An 18040-nucleotide genomic window follows, 5' to 3' on the forward strand; every position below is an offset into this window, starting at 1 on the left:
AAAAATGTAAAACATGTCGGACTGTCTGGTGTATATAGTAAGGACAACTCTTAATATTTGTCAAGTCAAATGTCATACATTTTCGTCCAAATTCTTCACCAAGATCTGCATCGAACTTTAAATGATGAAATATAACATTGCAAACAGTCGATAAGTACACTTATCTTGGACTTGTATTGACGGAACATTTGGACTACCAGATCAGGGTTAAACATGTTGCAGCTACCGCCAACAGAGCTTTAGGACTTTTAATTTCGAAACATAAAGCGTTTGCAGGTTTTCCGTTTAGCACTTTTTCCAAACTATACGATTTAACAGTTTGGAGCACTATCAGCGATGGAGCTGCAGTATGGGGAGATACAAACTTTTCCTGTATTAACCCGGTTCAGAATAAAGCGATTCGCCTTTTTATGGGTGTTGATCGATACACACCAAACACGACGATAGTTGGTGACTAAGGATGGATACCAGCTAACGTAAAACAATGGAACAGTGTAAATAACCAATGGTGTAGACTCAAAAACATGGACCGCAATAGACTTAACTACACATTTTTTAAGTGTCAGAAGTTTGTAGCTTAAGCGCACGTAAATGTAAAAGCTGAAACTATGGAATTCGTCAGCATTTTTTATCAGCAGATATGTTGATCCTGTATAACGCTGAAAATGTGGATAACGCCTCAGTTAAAAATGTACTCTATGACAGTCTTTTATCTAAATTTTACGATGAATGGTCAGAAAATCTAAATAAAACTGTATCTCAAAGGAATGGAAACGGTGAGAATAAGTTCAGGACTTATAGAACTTTTAAAACTTCAATACACACCGAAGAATACTTGCACAAAGTTATAGTTCCATCACATAGAAGAGCATACGCGCAGTTTCGTTTTGGTGTTGCACCGATCCGCATAGAGACTCGGCGATTTGAGAGACTACTCGTGCAAAAACAAACTTGTGAAACTTGTAGAAACATTGTTGAAACTGAGGAACATGTTAGTAAAGGGGTTTATAAAATATGCAAAAATGAATATACTAGCTATATTCAGTAAACATATGTTTTTTAAAGTCAAATTTATTTTCTTTTTGTTGACATATTTGAAATGTAAATTGCCTTTGCTCCGAAATCAATGACAAATTCAAACCACTTTCTGGTGTTTGCGTGTGCTTAATCGACCTTTGTATTTAATTCTTAAACCTGAATTTTTTGCTTTTATATCAGAATGTTGTAGACATGGTCAGAAGATAAATTTTGCTCAATATTTGAAAACTTCAGTTTTCTATTTAGTATGTTGTGAACTGCTGCTTGGCTGTTTGCCTTTTTTCTTTTGGTCGTGTTTCTTTCTATCTTTCTTCGACTTTTTGATTGTTACCTTCGATAATATGTTCTTCTTTCGTCGACGAAGGAAAGGATGTCCAGTATGTGTTCAATATCTTAAGGATATTGTAAGCGTACTATAAATGCTAGAAAAGAAATCGAGAATCTGCTTAAATTTTGGTAATGACCTTTTATGAGCTATTGAAATCTTCAATGAAAGAAAAGTGGGTGATATGGGGCAAAATATTTAACCCTGTATCGTAGGAAAAAATCAAAGGAATCCGAACATCTGACAAAAATTCCTTAACCTGAAAAAACTACATTCTTACGTTTCTTTGATGAGTTTTATACCTAAACATTGGATATATAAACTGACCATCTGTATCCTTCATTGTAAAGCGCAATACTGAAAATAAAAAATAATTACATTACACGTCTGTTTTATTATAATACGGTATTTTGTATTGGCTAACAGTAATCTCGCGTCATTCTGAAATTATTCTTCATTTAAAAATGAAATGTAACATTCATGATGACATGAGCTTCCAATATAAAGTGCACAGATAAATAATAGAAAAACACTTGATAGAAATCGTGTTTTCGTGATCCTAGCCAAAAAATGTAATTATTAGTATTGAATGTAAATTTATAGGGTTGCAAAAGTGTTGACAGTGCGCGTATTTTTAAAATGAAGCACTTCCGCAGTTCATACAAAATATACTTCGGTCAACGCTTTTACACCACAATAAATTTACAAAAAGAAGCATTCAATTCATAAATAAAGAAACATCATTAAACATGTTAAAGTTATCCATTACTAGATAAGACATTTTTTTCAAGCACATGTGCATATTTCGACATCAACCAAACTACTACATGTTATACCGTATAGTGTATAAAGGATATTCGAATATTTTCCTGATATAAAATTTCTTTAAAACTCGACCTTTTCAACCGCAATTTACCGAACTCTGCAAATTGTACACGTGCATTCTGGTATTTAGGTCATAATTTTAGGACTCGGAGGTGCGATGGGGACGCTGAAGTGCGATGGTCACTCAGAAGTGCAATGGTTTGTGACGAAGTTCGATGGTCCGTTCGCTGATGTGCTATGGTCTATGGTCTATATCATGCTTAATGACTAGTTTAAAGTGTACAGATGTTCAAACATTATAATAAGTAGATCTTTTAAATAGTTAGCAGATGACTTTGCATTCGTTATTGTCTGTGTATAGCCTTAGTAACAGTTGCATACTAAACGAGACATTGTTCTCTTTGATTTATTGCATGTGGACATAATGCTGCGTTAATATTTTATCTTTACTTTGTTGGAATTCCTCTCATGGGCTACTCGTTTATCGTGATATTAGAATACGAAGAGTTTGTATGTGGACCCGTATGTATTCACAGTAACAAAACAAACTTTTGTCGATTTTGAAAAAAAAAAAAAATCACTACAGAAGGCTAACTTTTTTTATCTCCACTAATTACTCCCCGTTTCCCATAGTATTAACGTTTATTAGCCCCTTATCATTTCAAAACCCGAAAAAAACAGATACTAACAAATAAATTGACTTCTTCATCGACATATTGATGAATATATGAAAAGTATTTAAAAAATAGTTTGTGTAGTCCATCGCACTTGAGCTTTCCCACAAACGCACGTCAACGTAGCTATCAACTAGGTAGTGTCACAATGCCACCATCGCACTTCAGCGTGATGAAACACGCACTTCCGAGTCAAACCATCGCACATCAGCGTACCATCGCGGTTCAGAGTGCTACATATATGGTCAACAAACTATTTGTTTTCAATGAATTGAATGAGTAAAATATTAATCGTTGTTTCCCTTTCATCCTTGTTAAACATTTTTATTTTAGAAACTATAAATGGTTGATCAAATCTTAGTTTAAACGTTTATGCAGCAAAAAGCTTTTGATAACCTAAATTATTCACAAATTTTCTTGCAACTGGTAAATGATTGGTAAATTCAATTTTGTCAAGACTTATTGTATTAAGTGATGTATTAGCATGTATGATCAAGAGTCCTTACTCATGCGGACACGATAACAAGGTTACAGCGTTATCGGACATATATATAAGATAAAAGGTGAAGCGCCAGATCGTCATCGTTTATAACATTTTCATATGTAGTGTATACATTCTATAGTATGATTGTATGTGTGTTTTATCATGTCTGAAGTGGAAGGGCATACATCATCACTATCACCCTTGTCCGTCCTACTCTTAGAGAGAACACCAATACTTTTTTTTTCTTTTGGTCACCATGGCCTTCAGTTGACGCTCGAGTTACTGTGGTTTAGTTTTGCGTTTATTTCCATACTTTCTATTTGCAGAACCAGATGCGGTACACTAGTGATAATATACAATACAATACAATGCTCTTTTCATAAAATACTCTGTCACATTAACATGTGAAACAAGAGGTAAACATATCCAAAACAACAATTACATACGAACATATAAAGAAATATAACAATACGTTCCGGATCTTCTACAGTTTCATATTTTGCCGCGCTCATTCTATAAGCTAAGTCATTTAAACAAATAAGATAGTTTTTTTACTATAGCAGAAGCCTAACGTGTATATTGCATTTGGGTCGAACTACTATATCACAAGGAAGCCGTATTCGACTTCAATCTCACGTGAATAGGAGTATCAGTTTTCCTGTCGAGGTTCGATGTTTTCTCTTTGGGTATTACGATTTCCCATTCCATAGAAACTGACCGCCACAAAATAGCCATTAGTGCTGAAAATGGCGTTATTTACAAATCAATATATATGTTGTAAGTACTGTCTACATGCATTACATTATCATACCAATATGTGAAATGTTCACCGTTGGGGGAAAAACCCATTCATCTTCGAAAAGAGTATTTGCAAATGTTGCGCACACCGTTTTTCCCTCCTTTAAAACTAAAACACAACCGTTTGCTATGTGTAGCGATGGTACGCATGTGCATATAAACACGAATACCTTGGTTATATCCAATAATCACACATTTACACGGGGAGAAATATCAAAATGAATTACTACTATTATAATAGCTCATTCTTTAAGGGTTACAGCCTATATGTTGTACATACAAAGCGTGGCAACCGGATGAAGAATATAACCTAGTTAAACCCTTTAGGAATTAAAAAATGATGAATAACAAATGACGCTATTTGCAATAATGATATTATAAATGAACTATCGTGTTGATGAGTTATCTGTAATTATGTTATACATTAATACAATTAAATATTAATTATCTGTTTATGTTCACATGCATATGCATGTTGAAAATGCCAAACTGCTTATGATTGATAGTAAAATTATTTATTTTGCACAATTGTGTAATTTTATACTTAAACATTTTTAAATTATCACTTGCCCATAATTAAGGTATGCATTAATGAATGTCACGTCATTTTATGTCACTATTGATTCTTGTTGAAAAATGGACAATTAGTGTAATCAATGTATTAACAATTTCATAACTATAATAGTGGCAATTTTAAGCTATTTTTCGTGACTATTGATTCTCGTTGAGGAATTGACAATAAGTTTCATTAATGTGTTAACAATTTCATAGCTATAATAGTTGACAATTTTAAGCTAAAGTGTAAAACATATTATATATTATATGCCTATTATCATTGTGTGTCGTCGGCACTTAACTATTAGAGGCTCAGTCCTAACTACATACACAAAGTTGGTATTTTCCTTACATTGTATATGTACTTATTATTCCAGTTAACCGTAGATTCATGTTAGACACTTTAAACCAACTTCTTGTCACTAATAGGAAAATAGTGCGAGTATATAACAAATATGTCAAATGTGGATTCTATCTTTTATCAGTTCATAAACAAAGTTGGCAAATAATTTGCCACTAAGACAAATAATTTGGTCAAAAACGTATTGAAGATGTCTTGGGTTAGGATTTAGTAATCGGTTATTTGGTCTTATCAAACAATGGCACTCAAATCTAGACTGTCCGCCTTACCATTTGTTCTTTATCTTAATTTCAAGTTGACTGCAGATGAATTTTGGTATACGTTTAAAGTCACTTTTATATGTGTCATAAAGATTTCAGGTATTTATACCTTCTGGACTTAAAAATAATTTTGGGTTTGATCGTTTCTGATTAAGCTCAGTTTGGAAAAGCGTTTCGGTCGCACGAAATTATTTTCAAATTTATTTTAAACTCACTTTGACTTTCTCATCGTTACTTATTATTGTTATTTTGTAATTTTTAACCTTAATTGTAAGTTTAATTTTAATTGTGTATATGAATTCCTGGTCAGCATTGTCAATAATAAAGAAATTTTAATACAGTTCTTGAAAGGTTGAAAATGTCCACACTAACCATTGACCTTTATACCATGAAACATTTACCATCACACCTATATTCTTCATATATAAAGGCAAGAGTAGTATACCACTGTTCAAAAGTCATAAATAAGTTATATATCAGTATATAACACACCATTATATATACACCATTACAGAATTACTCTTTCTTCATTCGTATTTGAACCAAATACGATTCGCACCATTTAGTATTACACTCAATGTAACGTGGTGGAGGGAATTGCAAATTTCAATTTATCTTAACATTTATAAAACAAGTAAAATTTAAAACCCAAATAACATTCATCAGACTTGATTCACAATTCTTTGTTGCACCAAACACAATTTGCCAGATTGCAAATACAAACAACAAAAATAATTGAATTTGTAACAAAATGCTGACAAAGGCGGAGTTTCGACGATTGACATCGATTAATTACCATGTGGGTGTTGCATTGACTATAAAAAAGAAGTTCGTATAATTTTTTTTTTCAATCCAACTGTATACAAAAAAAAATCTACCCAACAACGTTAACGCTGAGGATTTAGTCATCTTGCCATTAGGTATGTATGAATATTCTTTTTGACTTTTTTGTATATCTATGTGCTGCATTGCAATAGCTCTTACCCATCTCAAAAAGGTATGTGGTTTAAAATTACTAAAAACTGTTTTGTAATATTCTTTATTATGGTACAGATGGGTGCAGTCCTAACCTGTACAGCAAGTTCATTGGAATCCAATCATGTTGACCGATCAAAGTTAACCTGCGACAGGATTTATGTCTGCTCTGACCAGTCCTAGGACCACAATCACGTTAGCTTGAAAAGCGGACCTGGTCCTAGGACTGTTTTTTGACTGCCGAAAAAGTTAACTTTATACAGGTCCGCTAATATTAAAAGTGAACTTTGAAACCAGTCTGGCATAATTAACTTTGATTTTTACAAGTCCGATCGAACCAGTCCTGATCAGTCCTGATCTCAAGCTAACTTTTGGCTGGTCTGCTTAACACTAAGATAACTAGTAACCAGGACGTCCTGCATTGATTTATTAAAATATTTTGATATGTCTTTGTTTCTTGATATGAACAAAACATACTAAATACATTTGTAAATAAAGTACGACTGTAACTTTGCTAATTATACACATTTCTCCGTGGTCTGCCTTTTTATTAATCGAAAAACGATATGGATTACCCTACTAACGTGCATTTAATATGTATTTCAATACATGTCAAATTCTTGAAGTCGTATATTTATTGAAATAAAATGTTCTGGTCTGTTCTAAAATGTAGCAATAATCTTGAAAAAAAACTTGGTTATCAAACAAAATAGTTTAACAATGGCATAAAAACATGGTACATAAATTGTTAACAATAATCATGTTAATTGAAAGCAATATTGGTTTACAGCGACTAATATTGATCATGTTTATTGTCGGCTGAAATTCAGAGTGCCAACATTATTTCCAGTTCTTTTTTGTGCATCAATTTCCCAGGATATCCCCTTTTTTTTTAAATAATTGAATCGTCACCAAAAATCAGTAGTTTTCATATTTCTGATTGGCTCATATAACAAATATATTTGACGCATCAACCAAAAATGACCAAACTTGCACTTTACTAGAAAAATAATAAAGCCGCATAATAAATCATTAAATTGAGAATGGAAACGGGGAATATTTCATAGAGACAACAACCCAACCAAAGAGCAGAAAATAGCCGAAGGCCACCAATGGGTCTGCAACGCAGCGAGAAAATCCCGCACCCGGAGGTGGGCCTCAGCTGGCCCCTAAAAAAGGGGGTTCTAGTTCAGTGAAAACGGACGTCATACTAAACTCCAAAACATATAAATGAACTAAAATTAAAAGAAGTCCGAGTCCGATGTCAGAATAGGTAACAAAAGAAACTAAGCAAAATGACAATGATACATACATTAACAAAAGACTACTAGCAGTTACTGACATGCCAGCTCCAGACCTCAATTAAACTGATTGAAAGATTACGTCTTCATCATATGATAATCAAGCACAATCCCTACCGTTAGGGATTTAGTATCATATAATCATAAAATATATGAGAAGAGCGTAACCCGTATCATGCCAACAACTGGTTTTAGAATAAATGTGTTTATTTCCGATGCAAAGACCCAATGAGTGAATCAATATTAATACCAAAATATGCAATCCTTAATAACCTGACAACGACAACAGTATCGTAACTATATCACTTCTGAATAAGTCTATTTAAAGGTTTGGTTAGCTTATGAGGTATTTTCAATGCCGACATTTTTGTGCTTTGTAAAGAATATTACCATAAAAGATTGGATGTGAAATACCTGAACGTATAAGATGTCTGCATGTTGATTTATATTTACGAATGATGTCCTTGTACAGATGGGTGCAGTCCTAAACTGTACAGCAAGTTAACTTGATAACCAGTCATTTGGACTGGTCAAAGTTAACCTGTGACAGGATTTAGGACTGCTCTGACCAGTCCTAGGACTACAATCTATTTAATTTGAAAAGCGGACTTGGTCATAGGACTGTTTTTATGTCTGCCGAAAAAGTTAACTTGGAAACAGGTCTGCCATGATATAAGTTAACTTCGAAACCAGTTCTGCCATAAGTTAGCACAAGTTAACTTTGATTTTGAAAACTCCGATCGAACCAGACCTGATCTCAAGTTAGCTTTTGGCCTGGTCTGCTCAACATTAAGTTAACTTTAAACCAGGACCGCTCGATCTACATCGATTTTTTAAAATATTTTTTAATGTCTTTGTTTCTTGGTATAAACATAGAAAAAATAGAGTCAATTTAATACTTCCGTGATATAAACATGATTAAATACATGTAACTCCGTGTTGAAGACCGTACTTTGACCTATATAATGGTTTACTTTTATAAATTTTGACTTGGATGGAGAGTTAGTTTGTCTCATTGGCACTCATACCACATCTTCTTATATCTATTTGTAAATAAAGTACGCATAAAACTTTGTTTGTTTATATACAAATTTATCCGTGATCTGCCTTTCTATATATTAAAAAAAACGATAATGGTTACAATGCTAACGAGCTCAATATATATTCCAATACATATCAAATTCTTTAAATCGTATCAACCATATTTGCACTTTATAATGTAAATCTATATAGCCGCATAGTAAATCAGAAATATTTTTATGTCGGGATAGAATGTACAATACAAATGACAGCAATATTGGAACACAACAACTACAAATTTTTGTCCGCATAAATTTAGAGTGCCAGCATGTCCTCCTTTTGTTCAATATATTGATACGTAACAAAATTTCAATAGTTTTGATTCCCCAGGCTGACTTGTATAGCAACATTATTTGACCGTATCAACCAAAACTTACCATATTTGCACTTTATCATGTAAATCTATATAGGCGCATAATAATTCAGTAATATTTTACGTCAGGATGTATTACATAATACAAATGACAGCAATATTGGAACAGAATGTGAATACAAAATTTTGTCTTTATCAATCTAGATTGCCAGCATGTCCTCTATTTAATCAAAATATTGTCTCGCAACAAAATTTCAGTAGTTTTGATACCTCATGCTGACTCCTATAACAAAATTATTTGACCGCATCAAACAAAACTGACCATATTTGCACTTTATTTTGTAAATCTATATAGCCGCATAGTAAATCAGCAGCTATTTTTATGTCAGGATTTAATGTATAATACAAATGACAGCAATATTGGAACACAACAACTACAAATTTTTGTCCGCATAAATTTAGAGTGCCAGCATATCCTCCTTTTGTTCAATATATTGATACGTAACAAAATTTCAGTAGTTTTGATACCCCAGGCTGACTTGTATAGCAAAATTATTTGACCGTATCAACCAAAACTTACCATATTTGCACTTTATCATGTAAATCTATATAGGCGCATAATAATTCAGTAATATTTTATGTCAGGATGAATGTATAATACAAATGACAGCAATATTGGAACAGAATGTGAATACAAAATTTTGTCCGTATAAATCCAGATTGCCAGCATGTCCTCTTTTTAATCAAAATATTGTCTCGCAACAAAATTTCAGTAGTTTTGATACCTCAGGCTGACTCCTATAACAAAATAATTTGACCGCATCAACCAAAACTGACCATATTTGCACTTTATTTTGTAAATCTATATAGCCGCATAGTAAATCAGCAACTATTTTTTTATGTCAGAATTAAATGTATTATACAAATGACAGCAATATTGGAACACAACAGCTACAAATTTTTCTCCTCATAAATTTAGAGTGCCAGCATGTCCTCCTTTTGTTCAATATATTGATACGTAACAAAATGTCAGTAGTTTTGATACCCCAGGCTGACCCGTATAGCAACATTATTTGACCGTATCAACCAAAACTTACCATATTTTCACTTTATTTTGTAAATCTATATAGCCGCATAATAATTCAGTTACATTTTATGTCAGGATGTATTGTACAATACAAATGACAGCAATATTGGAACATAATGTGAATGCAAAATTTTGTCCGTATCAATCTAGATTGCCAGCATGTCCTCTTTTTAATCAAAATATTGTCTCGCAACAAAATTTCAGTAGTTTTGATACCTCAGGCTGACTCCTATAACAAAATTATTTGACCACATCATCAAAAACTGACTTTATTTTGTAAATCTATATAGCCGCATTGTAAATCAGCAACTATTTTTATGTCAGGATTTAATGTATAATACAGTTAAGCAACCAACAATCAATCAATGTATAATACAAATTGCAGCAATATTGGAACACAACAACTACAAATTTTTGTCCGCATAAATTTAGAGTGCCAGCATGTCCTCTTTTGGTTCAATATACATGATATATTGATACGTAACTAAATTTCAGTAGTTTTGATACCCCCGACTGACTTGTATAGCAAAATTATTAGACCGTATCAACTCAAACTGACCATATTTGCATTTTATTATGTAAATCTTTATAGCCGCATAATAATTCAGTAATATTTTTATGTCAGGATTTAAAGTATAATACAAATGACAGCAATATTGGAACACAATGAATACAAAATTTTGTCCGCATAAATCTAGAGTGCCAGCATGTCCTCCTGTTGTTCAATATATTGATATGTAACAAAACTTCAGTACTTTTGATACCTCAGGCTGACTGGTATAGCAAAATTTTTTGACCGTATCAACTAAAACTGACCATATTTGCACTTTAGTATGTAAATCTATATGGCTGCATTATATTTAATTAGAATTTTTTTTATGTCAGGATGTCATGGATGTACTGTATTACAATACAAATGAAAACAATATTGGAAAACAATGAATGCAATATCGTTTCCGCATCAATTTAGATTGTCAGCATTTCATCTCCGTATTCATAATATTAGACCATCACTAAAGTTATTAGTTCAGGATCAAAATGAGGATGGTGTGTATAACAAAACTATTTGACAGCATCATCCAACACTGACATGTCTGATTTCATTTTTACTTCATAATGAAAAGTATAAGAAGTTCTCTTCTGGGAATAGTATACATGTCGGTTGATTGATTTGTTTGTAGCTAAACCTCAAGTGGCAACTATTTCATTCATGTGCACAACGAGTATATTTTTTGGAAGTCCCATATCATCATTTTTAATCGGTAAAGACAAATCGGACGAAATATTGACGAGATTGTTCATAATTATGCAACACCTTATGTATCCGGACACTGTACAATTTTCGTTAGAATATTTTGTCAAAAACAGAATCGTAAATCCAAGGCAAACAAGATGAATTACGATGAAATATCCATGTAATGCATAAAGTTAAATTTAAGGAAGAGACTGTAAAAAATGGGGAACGAAGCAACGTCGACAACGATGTTGATATCCCATGACATAAAAATATTGTTCCGATGCGTTGGATAACCTTTCTATCCGCCTTCTAATTAAATAAAAACTGTCCTTTCTTTAATGATAGCTGTATGTGATCACAAGTGTGTAATTTTATAGCCATTGTTTAATGTATATAAGAATATGAAATGAAAAAAAGATTTTTTTTTTAATGTGTATAATATCGATAGAGTCTAACGAGTAAAGTAATTTGCTATACTGGGAAAAAAGAACAATGCGATTATTGTTTACATATTAAAATCAAAAGTCTTAAACACCGTAATCTGTCATAAGCAGACCTGTTCCCAGGTCAGGTCAATAGCAGACTTGTCCACAGGTCTGGTCAGGAGCAGACCTGTCCACAGGTCTGGTCTGGGGCAGACCTGTCCTCAGGACTGGTCAAAAGCAGACTTGTCCACAGGTCTGGTCTGGAGCAGACCTGTCAATAGGTCTGCAGCAGTCCTAAAAAAGCAGACCGTAGGTCTGGTCTATCAACGACAAAGTTAACTTGCTTGTCTGCTTTAAATTTCCCAAGTTAACTTGAAAAGCAGTCAACAAGTCTGCTCAAAGTTAACTTTTGTACTGGTGAGGACCGCACCCATCTGTACCGATGATAAAATTTAGTAAATGTATTTTTTTAAACTCAGGACGGATTACAAATACAGAGGACAATAATATAGGAACAAAATGACTACGAAATTGTGTCTGCATCAACTTACAGTGCCAGCATGTCCTCTTTTTATTCAAAACATGAACTCGTTACAAAAAATCAGTAGTTTTGATATATAAGGATGGCTCGTTCTACAATAATATTTGACTGCATCAACCAAAACTGACAAAATTTACATTTTTATTAAAGAAACTCATAAAGCCGCATAATAAATCAGTACTTTTTTTCAAATGACAGCAACATTGGAACACAATTACTACAAACATTTGTTTGCATCACTTTAGAGTTTGTCAGCATGTCCTCTTTTTATTCAAAGTATTGACTAGTTACAAAAACTCAGTGGTTTTGATATCTCAAGCTGGCTCGTATAACAAGAATACTTGATCGCCTCAACCAAAACTTTTTTTTGTGAATTTAAATGGCCACAGAATAAATCAGTAACTCTTTTATGTCAGGATAGATTGTATAATAGAAGTGTTACTTTAAAATTTCAAAAACATTAAACATGTTAGAAATGATTATGTTTTACAGGATGTTCTTTTCTGTAATTCTGTTTCCATGTTGTATTTCTATGATCGAGGCACTCACATACGACATATCCAAAGAGAAAGCGATGATATCTGAAATACGGTCTATGTCTGTTTCTATGCACTCATTGCTTGAGTCATTAGAAAACAAGATAAACGGTAAACTTACAATGTCTATATTTTGGAAATTGACAATATTTAACAAGCAAATTAAGCTTCAAATTAGACAATCATGAAAAAAAATAACCTAATGTTGTTCTGTTTTTGATTCAGGCTAGTATTATTTTTTTTAGGTGAATGGGTTAGTAGAGAATTGTATTTTAAAGTTGTTAGTGAATGGGTTGGGAGAGAATTGCATTTTAAACGTTAAATAGAAAAAATGTTTTTGATGTGTATTTACATTTCGTCAAAATCACTTTAACGCTTTTTTAAACGGCTGAAAGTAAAGTAGCTAAACAAATGGTTTGAAAGTTTTTTTAGCTATGCATTGATCATTTTTACATTGAGTCACAGCTCTTGGTATAGTACTTATAATACTTATTTTAACAGACAATTCTCGTGAGTGCAGTCCCAATGAAAACAAGTGTCCAGACGGTTCGAAGAAATACAAAGATCACTGCTACTTTTTTTCGCCTGATGGTAAAACATGGCATGATGCTGCAGTATGTCACTTCTTTACTTATATTTACATAGGAAATTATTCACAAATTTCCATACAACTGGTACATGTGGTATGTTCAATTTTGTCAAGACTTATTCTATCATTTATTAAGTGATGGATCAATATTTCTCTATTGAAACTACTCGATTCAGGTGACTCTACTTAAGACCAGCATGTATAATGTGTGTCCTAAAATCTGAAATGTTTAAATAAGTTTCGATTAAAAGAAATAACCCAATGCAAGAACATTTGCTAAATAAAGAATGGTTTCCGGTATATCAAGAAGCATTATCAAATTGACTGTAATTTTACTACAATGATTACTATTTGCTTTTTTAATGCGATGGTTGCCAATTTGTTTCAGTATTTTATTTCACATCTTTCTCAATTTTCTGTCGATTATACCTTGCAATGTATTGAATATTTCAAAAACTGTAATCAAATTAACAAAATTTGCGAGTTGTCTGAAAGGTACATCATGCGAAATTTTAAGCGAAGGATGCTATTGTTCAGGGTATACAGTTATATTTCTGTCATTTCAGAAACAATGTAAAAATATGAGAGGCTACCTTGTGAAGATAACTGACTCAGCTGAAAACTCGTGGGTGGTTGACATGCTTAATAGTAAGTATGTTTTATACCTATGAAAGGACATATTTACAATAAACACAGCTATATTAGAAAAAATAACAAATAGAAAAAAGTGTGTAAAAATAAATCTAAACCAATTCATTGAATATGTTATCATATCTTGTAATATCAATTAAGGTAAAGTACAGTGTCAACAAATACCAAAACTGACAGTTTAATAAGTTCTAAACATACCAAAAATTCATGGATACGTCATCCATTATTGTCTTCAAATCTGTTTCCAAAAAACGTTCTGCCAGTTAAGTCAAATTTTTGGGTTAAGAAACAATTTTTGTACTAATTCCAAAACTCAGTTAGAGAAACATTTCTGAAATTTAACCGAATTCCATTATTTAAAATTGTGATGTTATTCCATTATGAAACCGTTTGTTTAACAATCTGGTTGCATGGACAATAAAAAATAAAAGTATTGTGTCATTGATGTCTTTGCGCATATATGTTTACTTGTGAGTTAATTTTAATTTGCATAAATAATTGCCCCTTTATAAACTGACAAATTTTACTATTGGTGAACATAGAATCGGATAGGTTCTATCATGGCTCTTGGATGGGGATGACAGACTTAAATAAAGAAGGAGACTGGAGATGGGAAGATGACTCGTCTGTTCGTTTTTCCAACTGGAGTCCAAATCAACCGGACGATAACAACAATCGTGAAGATTGTGGTCATTTTTGGTCACTCCATCATTATGAATGGAATGATGCTCCGTGCAACCTAGATAACATGGGGTATATATGTGAGTGTTCACATGTAAGTTTATGTTCATATAATGTAAACATAAGTAGATAATGTGGTATTATTGCCAATTAGACAGCTCTCCACAAGAGACCAAAAGACACAGAAATAAACAACTATAGGTCACCGTATGGCCTTTAAAAATGAACAAAACCCATACCAAATAGTCAGCTGTAAAAGGCCCGGAAATAACAAATGCAAAGCAATTCAAACGAGAAGACTAACGGCCTTATCTATTTACAAAATAATGAACGAAAAACAATATGATAATCGACAACCACTGAATTACAGGTTCTTGACTTGGGACATGCACGTACACAATGTGGCGGGGTTAAACTAGTTTATTGGCGCCAAACCCTTTCCCTAACCTGGGACAGTCGTGCAACGTCGCAACACAAGAACAAACTATACAAAACAAAGACCGTTCTCATTTTCATAGTTTTATTTGTTTATTACTTTTCTTACGGCCACCAATGTTTGGTCCTCTGATATAAAATTGATAGAATTGCTATTTATCCATATTGATATTTATTTCAACGTTATTAATTACAGATTAATTTCAAATCTCCTACATGTAAGGTATGACATTATTTAGACAATAAATGTCTGATACATTTTAACCCCGCCTCTGATATACCCTTCTAAAAAGCTCACTTTTGGACAGAGTTAAGTTATGATAAAGAAAAAAAAAAAAGAAAAAAATTATTGCAATTATTTTTCATGACTTTTATAACAAGGTAAGGACTTTCAATTGTCTAATTGTCGTAGCCACAAACCCGTCTTCTTTATCTGATTGTGCCATCATCGAGTGCGACTTATCATTTAAATATTACTTACAATGAGTAATTGGTTGTACTGGTGAATCAGTATCTGTTGAATAATCCGGAGCATTTGAGATTACCTTAAGATTTAGGTGGGCCTTGTCTTTAGTTTTTTGTGTAGAGTTTTGTAGACCGTGGTTCTTCTTTTGTCCTTTTTTTTCTTTTTTGCCGTATATATTGGTATATTCTGTTTTACTTCAACTTATGATTTTTGATTGTCCCTTTACAATATTCTCCCTCTTTTGAAGCTGACACTTTTCATTGTGTTGATACATTGTATCAGGGATTGTAAATATATGCAGTCCCTTTTAATGGTCATGACGCTTTATTACAAAGCATGAAATTGGATGCAGTCCCTTTTCATGGTGTTGCTACATTGTAACAGGGCATGTAACTGTATGCAGCCAATTTCCTTGTTTTGTTTCTTTATAACAGGGAATATAATTTTATGCAGTCAGTTTTCATCAATTTTAAAACAAGGAATGTTATTTTATATGCAGTCTCATTTCATGGTGTTTATACCAGTTTATGTATTTACTTTTCATGTTGTTTATAACATCTTTTGCATTCATTTAACATTGTGTTTATAAATTTTATACAGTCTCACTACTTGGTGTTTTTATATAGATTCTTACATTGGTAGAAGTGGACAATCAATACTTAATCTGTCTTTCTCTAATGATTATGAAATAAATTTTCATTTTTTGTGAAAACAAATCCCCCAACTCGTTGGATACTAACTCTAGACACGTGATCAAAGTCAAATATTTAATCGAAATACTACCCACGATGCAATTGCACTTAATTTAGAATAAAAGATTTGAAGAGTTATTATTAACATATTTTATTCTTTTTCTCCAGGGATTGAACTGCCGTCCCGTTGATGAATGAGAGAAACAAGTAGCAAGTGAAAGACGATAATATTGTTTGTTTCAATAAAAAAATCAGAACAGAAGGAATTTTCAATTTTATCTCAATCTTATATTTAAGCTAATTTGGGCATATTTTAAGAAGAATTGTGGGTTTGATGATGAAATAATAAAACTTTGACTATTTGAAGACATACACCTGGTAGTTAATAAAAGCTAAAAACCCACTCTGAAACATTCAATATTGCGGAAATTTTCAAGATGGCATTTAATAAGTTTAAATTACACAACTATGTATAAAACAATGCAAATAATATACGTTTCAAATAAGTCATGAAGTTATATTAAATTTTCAATCCTGGTATCTATGATAAGTTTATTAAGATTCTTCAATATTTCTAAAAATGATGGAAAATATCCGAATGGCCGTCAAAAAGATAAAATGAACAAAACTGAGACGCCTTTGTTGATATCTATCTTTTCTGTCGAATCTAATTTCTATCGATTGGATTTTAATGATACACGGTTGCAGCTACATGTAATAAGAATGCAATTAAATCAAAGGTTTCATGCCCAGTTTTTGGTTACGTTTGTGTTGCTAATTTCTAAATATTCTACATGTTGTATGTTTTGATTCGTAAATTGTTGTATGTCTTTTGGACGCTAATTGTTTTTGCTGTTGCGCTTTAAGTTTGTTGTCGACTTATAAGTAATTTAAATAGCACTTTAGTATATTCCGCCTTTATTTTTTAAAATGATTAAGTCATCTATTTAAACATTCTAGTTTGTACATTGTCCTGGAAAACTTTATTTTATTTCAAACGTTCCAATTCAGTCGACTGTTATCAATTTATAGAGAATAAAAATGCATCGAGGGTTAATGTGTTCATAATTTTGTGATTCTCATGTTTTGAAAAAACCTTTTATTAATCCGCTATTGTAATAGAATATGCATAACTACTGGTCATTACTTATCGATCTATTAAAACAAGAGCACACAGGTTGATGTCACTTGTGGAACAGGAACTACTGACCCTTTTAGAGTTCCTAAGTTCAACTCCGATTTTTACTGGAGTTCGTGTTGCTTAGCCATTGTAGATATCTGTGTAGTGATTTGTTGACTGCAGTAAGCCTTTTTGTAGTTTTTTGTCGTGATGGTGTATGTTTTTATTGAACTTCATGTATTTAGTATCTTCTCCATCTCCAAGAAGCTTTTTTTGGCATCAGCATTTTTCAAATGTGTCTGGTTGACAGCCCATTTATTATTTGTCACAATCTCCACCTCATTTACACAGCGTCGTACATAACTGTTCATAATAAATGTTCTTCTCTCATTTGCATCTTCCACGGCATCCGTTTCTATCTTGCAGCAATATTAAATCAGCTCATTACAAAATGTTGATACTTGTTTGGTAGTTCATTTGAAGTAGCCACCACTGAAAAAAGTTGGAACATTCTCATACCTAAAATTTTTACATGTTTTGAGAATGTCTTTTGTTTGCTTTCAACCCGTTTCTTATGTCAAACCTCATGCA

General features: G+C 32.5%; 1 protein-coding gene across 1 annotated transcript; it reads left to right on the forward strand.

The window, feature by feature from the left end:
* Positions 1 to 6176: 6176 nt before the first annotated feature.
* LOC127702917 (perlucin-like protein) lies at positions 6177 to 16699 on the forward strand. The gene is made up of 6 exons (XM_052207227.1): positions 6177 to 6240; positions 12772 to 12926; positions 13317 to 13429; positions 13971 to 14052; positions 14598 to 14830; positions 16498 to 16699. The coding sequence occupies exons 2-6, from the start codon at positions 12773 to 12775 to the stop codon at positions 16525 to 16527; spliced, it is 612 nt and encodes a 203-aa protein (XP_052063187.1). The 5' UTR covers positions 6177 to 6240; position 12772; the 3' UTR covers positions 16528 to 16699.
* The last annotated feature ends 1341 nt before the right edge of the window (positions 16700 to 18040 follow it).

Source organism: Mytilus californianus, unplaced genomic scaffold (genome assembly GCF_021869535.1).
Source record: "Mytilus californianus isolate M0D057914Y unplaced genomic scaffold, xbMytCali1.0.p SCAF_5, whole genome shotgun sequence".
Lineage (NCBI taxonomy): Eukaryota > Metazoa > Mollusca > Bivalvia > Mytilida > Mytilidae > Mytilus > Mytilus californianus.

Bases quoted from the DNA above. Each gene is read 5' to 3' on its own strand.
- LOC127702917 (XM_052207227.1), top strand. From the start codon at position 12,773: ATGTTCTTTTCTGTAATTCTGTTTCCATGTTGTATTTCTATGATCGAG. The intron at 13,430-13,970 runs GTATGTCACTTC...CTGTCATTTCAG, and splicing joins AAACATGGCATGATGCTGCA to AAACAATGTAAAAATATGAG. The intron at 14,831-16,497 runs GTAAGTTTATGT...CTTTTTCTCCAG, and splicing joins ATATATGTGAGTGTTCACAT to GGATTGAACTGCCGTCCCGT.